Consider the following 11,787-nt stretch of genomic DNA (forward strand, 5'->3'; position numbering starts at 1 on the left):
TTGAGACACTTTACCAGCCACATTCATTATATTGTGGAGGGACTATTTCTTTGATGGTTGCTGGAGTAAATTGGTTCTTGAGATTGACTTATACAAATACAAAGAATGAATGGAACAACTTACGGTATGAGTCTCCACATCATCACTTGAATCTGAGTCTAATAGATCAGCCAGGCTCTCATCACTGCTGCTTGCCTGTACAGAAATAAAATACACACAAATTTGCATTCATCTGTTCAATATACTTCTTGCACTTACACTTATTCATTTTAGGACATTGATCTCAATATCTTCTTAACATGAAATTCACTTAACTTAAAGGGGGTGTAGCATGGCAAATACTGGTTAACACCATCGCTAGCATTAACAAAAAACAGACCTAAGTTCTCCTCACGCTTCGGTTTCGCGTATGTCGCACAACGTCCTTAGTTGTGTATGTCGCGTCGTCCGTAGTCGTATTATACCAGATTGGCCCCCGAGTCAGGCCGCAGGAAAGACAAGTAGTCTCATCATGCTACACCCCCTTTAACTGGTTATTCATACTCCTGTTCTCATCTCTTCCTCCTTTCCATGCTATGCTTGTTTTCTTTCCTTGTCTCATAGATCATTTCATTCTTCTTATACCACATTTACACCACCATACTGAACAAAGACCGACTCCAAACCGGCTGTTTTTAACCATTGGGGGTATCGTAATTGGTCGTTGGGTTTGTAGTCGGTCTGGTATCGGTCTCATTAATGTGACTAATGTATAATACTTAATCCTTTTTGCCACTATAAAGGTCTTCTCTCCCTTTCTCTCTCTCTCCCTCCCTCCCTCCCTCCCTCCCTCCCTCCCTCCCTCCCTCCCTCCCTCCCTCTCTCACTGTCCCTCTATACAATACATAAATCTCTGATCACTTTCAATCATACCACTCCTTTGTAGAAGAGTTCTTCCAGGATGCTGTTGTCATGGAGAGGGTCCTCATCCTCGCTGTAGACATCATCACTGTGAGAAGATAGGCTCGCTGGAGGGGAAACCCCAGACTGATAGGAGGATGAACACACAAAAGAATATCTATTACAACAGAGTGTATGAAAGTTCTGCAAAATGTTATCAAATCTTTCATCTTGTACACACTAACAAAGGTTACAGTGCAAGAGCGATACAAACAAAATGCCCCACCCAAACAGAAATATATGTAAATGTATAATTCCAGCATACAGTAACATTCGTGATAAATTGGTGCATAAAGACAAAATAATTATCTTTGACATGTAGCAGCAGTCATGTCTTGTTCAGCTAATGTGCTAATCTGTCAATAAGAGATCCAATGCGTATGATGTCAAAAGGTGTATTTATCCCCATCTACAACTTACATGTAGAGCTTTCAGGCTTTTGAGATCCTTAGCACTGAGCACGTCTCCCACAAGGAGCTCAACTGCTCTGTTCTCTGTATCAGCATCTTCATCATCATCATAATCATCTGGTTTGCCAAGGGTAACTGTGGGATCGTCATCCCTTACTGGGACTTCATCTCGTTCTCCATGAAGGATCTCACGGAAGAGCTCACCAGATGAGCCTCTCCTAAAAAGAAGAATAAAGATGTTTGTGCAACTGACTTTGGCATTGTATTAATAAGTTTAGGGTGGGATGGTGTAAAAGGTAAGGTTAAGGGTTGCAAGTACTTTCCTCAAATTTTTGTATTGTAAGATTACCACACAATGTTCTTGCTGCTCTTAATACTCAGATATCCCTCCCAAATCATTGCCTCAGCCAATGAAATCATACTGTTGTCTGATGTTGGTAGGGAGCTTGCATGGGCTATCTTAGGATGTTATCAGAGAGGAAAAGGATTACACTGATCAACAGCAATATATGAGTAAATCACTATTCAATAATCATTATTGTCTATACATATACATGGGGAGTCTAATACATCTCACAAATCAAAACACAACAAAACACCACTTCACATCTGCCCTGAGACTAACAATCTCCCGAACTGACATCTAAAACATCAACACCAGTGTTCTCAGTATTTCAAGAAAATTAATATTCCCTGATTTTCCCTGACTGGAAAACAAATGGAACTTATTTCCCAGGTTTTTTCAGATTTCAAGGATAGACAGGAACCCTAAATACCAACAAATCTAGATTTATGATTATTTTCTTTTTTGGAATTGCATCAACATTTCATACCTTCTGTATCTCCTCTGTCCTTCAGCAACTTCTCTCATTCCCACATCTTCTGTCCCCTGGTTTACAGGAGGTCTCCCTCTTGAAGAGTGGTGGCCTATCTCTTCTTTGATCATAGCATCCCTCAGCTTCTTGCCTCTATCAAGCAAGGCTGAGATGAGATCGGGGTTTAGTCTGTCTGGGACAGTGTTGCCCATCTGCTGAGCAGGTAGCGATCTCGTGTTGCTTGTGATCGGTAAGGTGGAGAGGGGTCTCCTCGATGGGTCTGAGGGAAATAAAGAAAGCAATCCTGTTCTAACTATATCCTGCACATTTACTTGCATCCTATCTCTAGAATTCTAAAAAGCCATATTTTCTAGGCCTGATACTGGTATCAACATCAATGGATCAGCACTCCCTAGCTTAATTATCTGATATTTGCTTCAAATCGAGTGATATGCATAACATGCAAAATGCCAATTTCATTATCTAACACACAGTTTTACCCTGCAGATCATATTTTTCTTATGAAAGCATGTGCGAGCAACCTGTAGTCTGGCTACCCATTCCTACAATAAAAGAAGAAGGAAAAAAAGGCACCTACTTCATCTTTAATACTAACTTTTATAAAAAAGATGCAAAAAGATATGTAGCTATCAACTATTTTAGCTATTTTTAACTTCACCTTGTTTGGCATCCAATGACATCATGTGACCAGTCTGGGCTGAAGGTTTTGATGGGTGACCAATCACATTGCTGTAATCAGATTCAAAATCTCTTGACATGGCATCAGAGTGAACCTGAATGAGCAGCAGAAAGGTTTATTTGTGATGCTTAATACTATAGAAACATTTATATTTGGGAAACGGTCAAAGTGGTTCTCTAGTAGCTTAATTCCTAATTAAACCAGGGCCCCTTTTCACAAAACTTGTTATCAGTGACAAAAGACAGATTTTGTTGATAAGTTCGTGAAATCCTTATTTCTGATTGGTCATCAGCAGATTTGTCACTGATTTTTGTCATTTGTCATTGAAAAAAAGGCTTTTCGAAACGCGTCCCAGATCTCAAATGAATGAGCAGTAGTAAATTAAAAATGTCCTATTTGTGAATGAGTTTCTGAATATTATGAACCCAAGTTTAGAAATGACCCTTAATATTGTGATCAGGGTGAGTGAAGTCCTTGTAATCACTTGCATCCAATCCACATGCACATGCGTATGCAAATATACTCTGGAATACTCTACCAAGCTATTGTCTTTACACCGAGTCCCATTCTGACCCTGGCCTTGGGTAAAGCATTCATCAAAATTTAACCAGATGTTTGGACATAAATAGAGATGTAGCTCCCCTGGATATATTATCTACAGCTTAATTTCAAAGCGATTTGAGAGAAATCAGCAAACAAAACAACACAAACGTAATTCATTTCATACTGACAACAAATAAAGCAGGAAAGTCAACCTTTGAATTGCCTGATGTAAGCGGCCCCTCAGTGGAGCTGGAACCAGGAAATATCTTCTTCTTCTTCTTGCCCGATCTGGAGGAGTCGTGGGACGAGGTGGAGCGATGAGATGTCTTAGAACGGACACTGTCCTGATCAGTGGCCCTAGAGGGCGCCCTCATACTAGCGTCTGTCGTCAGCATGGAGCTGGAGCTATCATAGGATGCTATCAGAGAAGAACAAGGACACAAGGATTTAAAAAGATGATTGTGTGATGATTACAAGGATCAGAGTGTGGTCCATTTCTCCCAAACATAGTGTAAAGTGTTGGGAAAATACATTGGCATGTTAAGAATTAGATTAAATTAAGATTTTGACCAGTCTTCTCACCACTGTCTGCTATGTTTATTAATCAAATGATTGCACTTACCTACACATTTTATGTTACAGGGATGCCAGTAAGAATTCATCAGAGGGCCTGAAAATCAGGCCTATGGTCTGAAAATAACTCACCAGGGCCTGAATTCAGGCTATTGCCTGAAAACTTGCATATCTGTATGTTATAAGAAAGTCTTTGAGTGATTACCTTGCTGACAATAATGATTTAAATATATTTTAATATTTTAAAGATATTCATACCCTTATCAAGTTTTATTTATAAAATAATAAGCATATGAAAAATTGATTTATCCAAATCAATGTTTCTTAAGATTGTGACACATTAAAACTTACATCTAACATTATTCATCAAAAGCCCTAATTCAACCAGTCCACCCTTGATTTTGGAGTTATGAAGAAACACAAAGAACATAACATTTACAAGGGGTATGAATAATTCTGTTGTTGACTGTACATGTACTCCTAAGACCCATTTGTACTCACTTATGAGAGGTTCAAACATCATTGAAATATGCACCTCTGCAATCTTCTGGGAATCTTTCGCTGAGAATACTGGATATGTCCTATAAGGCGAGGATAAAATTAATTTATATCATTCATTTAGATTTGACTTTTGCAGATGTGTTCATGGTGCTTTGTTCTTGAAATGGGTGGCAAAATCAAAGTAACAGTGAGGATTATAATATTGAAGAAAAGCAGTGTGATACTTTCATTATTGAGCACCTGAACAAATTCTATAATGCCATTTGGAACCAAATTCGCTGTTAAAGATTACACAACAATTACGAAATACAGTAAATTACAAGCCAATCTATAACACAGCTGGATGTTTAGAACAATTATTCACGATCAATTTGCTTAATTTTTGCACTTTTAAAAAAAAATTAAAGAAATAAAATTATTATGCAGCAATTAAAAATCATGTAAAATATTGCTACTAATCGAAGGAAATCAGACATCACATATATATATATATATATATATATTTTTTTTTTTGGGGGGGGGGGGCTTTACATAACATGTACATGGCTTTAAATGACTATGAAGATGCTAATACTTACCCACTGATGGGTTTCTGTGGTGAAATAACACTGATTTCATTGACTTGAGCTCTACCTGCAACAACCATGGAGGAACCTCTGAGGACATCAACACTTATACTGCCCATATGTACACACAGATCAGTTAAGGATTACAGATATGCTAAGAAAGGTCTACATTGGCTACATTGACCTGGGAGTGTTTCACAAAGATCCTAAGTTGAACTTATCTCAAAGTTGGACTTAACAATTATGGAAAGCTGTTAGCATCTATGAAAATATTTTGTAGAAGGTATATGAAAAGGCATGAAATGTTGATTCAAATCATTTATATTTTCTATTATCAAAGAGATTTCATGTTCTTGATGTGGAATTTATAAAAAGTCTAAAATACTTGAATTTTCGCTTTTGAGTATATTTTAAGGCTACGAATGGCTCTCCATTATGTTAAAGTCCAACTTAGAGTTAAGTTTGACTTAGGTTTTTTGTGAAACACTATGAATTACACTATGAAAATTATGAGTTATCTCATGGACAGAAAAGATAGCAAATGAAGAAGTGTTTCAGAAAAGCAAGAGTAAAACCATCACTCATCAACACAATAAAAAGGAGGCAAATGCAATTTTGGGTCACATATACAGGAAGGATAATCTAGAATAAACAATATTAACGGGGAAGATTTGCTGGAAAGAGAAGCAGGAGAAGGCAAAACATCACACATTTGCAAAGCCTGAACAAATGGACAATCAAAATGAAATCAGCAATACAAGCGTTTTAAGATAACAGACAGACAGACAGACAGAAATGGATGGCCCTGACCGCCGATGTCTGCAACAGACCTGGCACTTGATGATGATGATGATGATGATGATGATGATGATGAATCAGTCAGCAACAAAGCACCACATACTGTGGTATATACATCATTTAATAGAAAAAGATGCATGGCCAGAAATAGCAAAAAACATTGTAAGACTTATTTTCTGTCAAGATGATCTTATATGACAATGTGCATGTTGTGGTACATTTATGATATTTCATCCTTTTAAAAAAAGGGCATAGGCAGAACTAGCAACAAATCATTGCAGGATTTATTTCTGTGAACATGAATTTTTATATGAAAATGAGCATTGGAATTTTTTTAAATTGGCAACACAAAGACAGCTCTAATATAACTCTCCCATACAAATTGGCATTGTGGATCTCAATTTTAACTCACATGAAATAACAATTGCTGCCAATATTAAAGATAACAATACATACACTATGAACATGACTGACAAAGAAAGCGGACAAAATATACAGTTCCTCAGGTAGACAAAGGAACATCCGTCCACTGCTATTATGTGAAAATGTGTAGAACAGGTGTCACATGCATATTCACCTTTTTACATAATAGCAGTGAAGGGATGTTCCTTTGTCTACCTGAGGAACTGTATATTTTGTCCGCTTTCTTTGTGCGTCATATTCATAGTGATACATGTACAACTCTTGAACATGTCTATTCTGAAATTGACATTATTCACTTAGACATCTAAACAGTCATCAGTTGATATATACAGTCACACCTGCTTTAGTGTCCACCTGTCTACAAAGATCAATTTTTTTGTTGTTTCCCTTGAAAACGGTTTTTCATTCAAACATGTACTAAAGAAACCTGTCTCCAAAGACCACTTTTTGTGTTTTCCTTGGGCGGTCGCTATAGACAGGTTTGACTGTAAATGCATAAGAAATCCTGTCAGCTATGGCACTTGATGTTGAATTATTACGATAAGGATATCATTGAGATAAGCTGTAAACTGCTTTGGTCCACATCGTACAGGGAATCGAGCTACTGTCTGGCTCTCTGCCTTTCCCTGGTTCTTGCCATCTACAGGCCTGGAAGAGTGAGACAAGGATGACAAGAATGAACAAATATCATGAATAATAATAATAATAATCATAGCGGGTTCTTGTATAGTGCTCGTGACACTCCGGGCACTCCCGATTAAGAATATGATTTAATGATCAAAAATACGATTAAGAATATGATCTAATATGATGACCTTGTGTCATAAAATATCATGGGTTTTGGAAACTAAATGTTCATGAAAAAAAAAAGCCCTACTGTAGTACTTGAACAATTGTATTGCATAATTTAAACATGTTATGATAACATAAAGAATAACATCTACGTTAATATGATGAGCTCCTGTCATAAAATATCATGGGTTTTGAAAACTACCGGTACATATAAATGAGCCAGGTAATTAGCCATATTGTAGTACCCTGTACTTGAACAATTGTATTGAATAATTTAGATGATCAGCGATTAATGTCATGAGACCAGTTCAAGAATGTTGAGTGATGCAAGTGAAAATATATTGGGAAGTCCTAAAAGTATTTCTTGGATTAATCACATACATCACTACACATGTCATTCATTCCAGTTTCAACGCATTTTAAATCTTAATCCTTTGAAGATAAAATACCAAACACACCTGAAGAGTGTTCCACTGGACGTTTCTCCCCACCATCTCAACCTTACATAGGTGGCATCAGGAGGCTTGGGTGTGGTCCATGTTACCTTGGCGATGGCTACCCTGAGGAAGCATCTGAGAGGACCCTCTACAGCAGGAGGGAGACTGGTAGATGACTTTACATCTTCCTTGGGACCTGAATAAAGACACGTGTTTAGGAACTTCGGTTTAATATGACCAGTACCAGTAGGGGAGCTGGTCAGAGAATGAGGATTGTCTGCATAGACGTAGATATCCTCGTAAACGCGGAAAAAATGCATCCTAAAAAATAAGGATCGTCTGCATTTTCACGGATGTTTTTTCTTCGGCGCTCTGCAGGTTTCGGGTTCCCGATCCGCCTGCTGGCAATTCCAAAAAACAGATTTTGTGTAATAAAATATCCTCAGTTCACCTTTTACTTTAACGGGTTATCCGTCTTTCCAAAGTTTTTTCGCTCATAACATGAAAGTCTATGTACAAAATCAATGTGAAATGCATCGCAGAATCCTTTTTTTGCATCGCCAACGAGCGGATCGGCAATCAGAATTATCAGCGAACATGCGAACGACCCTTACTTATTACACCTCATGCAAATATTTGTAAAGTAGGCCTATGTATACTATTTGTATGAGGTGTAATAGCGCAACGATCTCATCCTCCCACCATGCTTAACGGTCGCACTCGCACTTCGGCGCCATTTTTACCGTTTTCGTCGCGTCGATTGAGTTAATCCAACATTCAACAATAATACAACACAAAACTATTTAGGTGGGACTGATATAAACTTTTCTTACAACAATACAGTTACAGACGTAGAAACCGTTTGACATTATCATGTAAAATTACATACATCGGAAACGTGATTAACGTCGATTATCTTTACCTCTCTTTTTAGATCTCCTCCCAGACTTCGACGCTTTTCCTTTCTTCTTCGCCACTGGCATAGCGCATATTCTTATGATATTTCCTTGATTATTAATATTGACATCGAAACAAATTTAACCTCCGCGCGTAATTGTTGATGACGCCCTCTTGAGACGCTTCCTGACGAATGTTTCCAAGGGGAAAAAAGAGGGGGGCGGGGTGTATTGATAATCAAAGTTTAAATCTGTTATACAACATGCAATACAATAATTGTATTGCATGTTGTTTTAAACAAGTCAGAAATAACAAATTAAAGGAGAAAAGGATAGATTCAAGGAAATAAAACAGAGAAATACATAAAGAAAGAGAATTAAGTGGATAGATCGAAAAAGAAATAAAGACATTGGAAAAGAGAAAAGCTAGTAGATCAAAGAATATTAGACAAAGAAATACATAACGAAGGAGAAAAGGATAGATTCAAGGAAAAACAAACAAATACATAACGAAAGAGAAGAGGATAGATTGAAGGAGAAACTATTATATGTACGTACAGCTCCAATGTTAGACTCTGTCTCTAGTCGTTCGCACAGTATATTTGACTGAACTGGCTAAACAGTTGTGTACACAAATATGCGCGCCCTGGAACCACGTACACCCCCTCCCCCACCTAGTGAAGAGTTGGCTGGCTTTATATTTTGATGGAAACGACACTGATATTCTTTTAATATTATGCATTCATAAATCATAAATGATCAGAACTATAGGGCAAAGAGAATTCAACGAATAATTATACGCTATAATAAGCACTTTCTATTTTGATAATAATTATGTACAGTCGAACCTGCTTTAGTGACCACTTGTCTACAAACATCACCTGTCTAAAAAGACCACATTATTTGTTTCCCTTGAAGATGGTTTCTCATTGAAATATGTCCTAAAGGAACCTGTCTACGAAGACCATTTTTGTGTTTCCCTTGGGTGGTCGCTATAGACAGGTGTGACTGCATTATGACTAAAGCGGATGACAGCTCCGGAATATAGTAGGCATACCATCCCATATTATCTGGTATGAGCCTGCACGTGGTCATCTTTCTTTGTTTGATGGTGTTTTTCAGTTGTTACCTGACTGCTATAGCCTGCTTATAAGTAAGCAACCGGGGGACAGACGGGTTTAAGTCCTCTCCGGGGGACTATGTCGGAATAGTGCCTTACCAAAGGACACTACCTCGTTGACTTCGTTTCGAACTCGGGACCTTCCGGTTACGAGACCACTCTTCTAGTGAGTCATCACGCGTCTTTTAATCTTGGGAACAGAATACTGATGCAAACCGTTAGAATAGTTTATTGAATATTTATAAGTATCTTATAATAAAGATCTAGATTGTATTCATTTGTATTCATCATTTGACCTCCTTTCTTATTTGTATAACCTTCAAATATCAGATAAAATAAAGGCTTATCAAGAAGCTTCGAAGAGAGACTTATAGTTGTACATGAACATCAATTGTAAACTGAAACTAATAACCAAGGGGGTGTCGTCGATTCTCTTGGAGAATAGCGCCATCTTTGCGCTCTTAATCTTTAATAGTCCCGCTCATACCTTCAAGATCAAATTCAAGTTCACTTTCTTCAATACTTTCATTATTAATATATCCAAAGGAAAACAAACAAGTAAAAGTAAAAATATAATACATGTATCAATATATAACATGAGAATACCACAAGTGGGGAAGACATGAAGTACAAGGGGAAAACATTTTAAACAACATTGTATACATTAATGAAAGTATTTGGAGACTTGACAGCAAGGCCGGGACTTATGTAAACGTCTGTCTCCACTCTCCAGTAATTGTATAAGAAACCAAGTAAATTGTTTGAATTATTATTTTTTTTGATAAAAGGAAGAAGGAAAAAATTGAATTAATTTGCATTTACACATACACTCTCTCCCATACCTTAGTCACACCGTAAAGACAAAACGAAAGTATTAAATTACATCTGTGGCCAAGAATTGGTTGGGTTGGAATCGGTCTAAAGTAGATTTGGCGGTGTGACTGAGGTATTGTGGATTTCCTTTTTTGCGGAGATTTGGGACAAAGCCACAACTTTTCACTTTCTCTTTGAAGTAAAGAAGTTTGTATCCAAAGCCACTCCCTATTTTGTAATGTAGAGAGAACTCAGAAGAAAATACTGACGACGGGATCGAGCGAGAGTGAAGAAGCGAAATAACGAGGGAGAGAGAGAGAGAGAGAGAAAGATGTGTGTGTGGGGGGGGGGGGGGTACGATAAAGATATTTTATATTAATGTTTTCGATTCTTTCTTTCTTGTTTCATCGAGAAGGGAAAACCATCAATTTTAGTCGGAAAACTAGGGTCAAACGTGAATTTACCGAGTGGCCAAATAAGTTGATGATTAGTCGTCGATGTTACTTGTGACATTGTGAACTGGAACTACATTGATATTTTTTTTTTATTAGATGAAGGAAAATATGAAAAACGTTTAGTCCGTGTTCGTAAAGCAGAAATAGTTGATTTGAACATGCAAGCTTGTTAAAGATTTTTAAAACATTATTTTGACTAGTGTGAAGAGAAAATAGTATTGGTATGCTGTGATCTTTTCGGTTGGTATCGTTTTATCAAGGCATTTACTCATCCTTTAAATGTACGTGTTCCCTGCTAAAAGAAAAATTGTAGCAAAGTAGTGTAATGAAAGTTCCAAAGGCTGTGGGACACAGTGTGACACACTTTACGGTGGTCTGACGTAACACAGTGACACAATGTGCACTGTGGTCATATAGATACAGTGTGTATGCATATTAGTGTGACAACATGATCCGGAACACTTTCACAATAAAGACAGTATCAACATTACGACTGTGTTCACATTGTTCAACACAGTGTGTGTTCAGACTATGAATGTGTTGCACGCTGTGATCACTTCGCAAGTTACAGTGTGTATGCATCGCGATATTACCACTTGATGATTAAGAACACGTTTACAGTGAAGACATGCCAACATCTGGTGTTCACACTGTCACATGTAACACAGTATGTGTTCAGTGAACTTTAGTCTTTATGAAAATGTTTTACTCACTGTGGCCACATAAACAAATCACAGTGTGTATTCATCACAGTGTGAACATGATTAGGTTGGATTTTCCTTTAACTTCATTTAAACTCTTTATTAAATGAGTAAGTATAAAAATATTTCGATTACTAGGATTTCCTTCACAGTGTTGACAGTGTGAATACCCTGTGTGCACATTGTTAACACAGTGTGTGTCACGTGCATTACATTTTCTATCATATTTTTGTTGAGTTTTAATGCATTGATGTATTTGTTTTGTAAAGCGCTTTGATCAGTTGTAAATTGGATATAGCGCTATA

The 11,787-nt window shown here is 37.3% G+C and overlaps 1 protein-coding gene across 1 annotated transcript in view; it reads right to left on the reverse strand.

Annotated features, from left to right (window-relative positions):
- LOC576341 (C2 domain-containing protein 3) overlaps positions 1-8,507 on the reverse strand; it is a 35,782-nt gene extending 27,275 nt beyond the window's left edge. Inside the window, exons 1-11 of the mRNA XM_030981288.1 lie at positions 8,420-8,507; positions 7,519-7,693; positions 6,819-6,916; positions 5,060-5,168; positions 4,482-4,561; positions 3,620-3,825; positions 2,844-2,958; positions 2,183-2,444; positions 1,360-1,567; positions 913-1,026; positions 124-195 (exon numbers count right to left, since the gene is read on the reverse strand). Of these exons, the coding sequence (XP_030837148.1) occupies positions 124-195; positions 913-1,026; positions 1,360-1,567; positions 2,183-2,444; positions 2,844-2,958; positions 3,620-3,825; positions 4,482-4,561; positions 5,060-5,168; positions 6,819-6,916; positions 7,519-7,693; positions 8,420-8,480 (1,500 nt within the window). The 5' untranslated portion in view covers positions 8,481-8,507. The remainder of the gene's footprint in view (positions 1-123; positions 196-912; positions 1,027-1,359; positions 1,568-2,182; positions 2,445-2,843; positions 2,959-3,619; positions 3,826-4,481; positions 4,562-5,059; positions 5,169-6,818; positions 6,917-7,518; positions 7,694-8,419) is intronic.
- Positions 8,508-11,787: the final 3,280 nt, after the last annotated feature.

The sequence above is a fragment of the Strongylocentrotus purpuratus genome, unplaced genomic scaffold (genome assembly GCF_000002235.5).
Source record: "Strongylocentrotus purpuratus isolate Spur 01 unplaced genomic scaffold, Spur_5.0 spur5_scaffold_11, whole genome shotgun sequence".
NCBI lineage: Eukaryota > Metazoa > Echinodermata > Echinoidea > Camarodonta > Strongylocentrotidae > Strongylocentrotus > Strongylocentrotus purpuratus.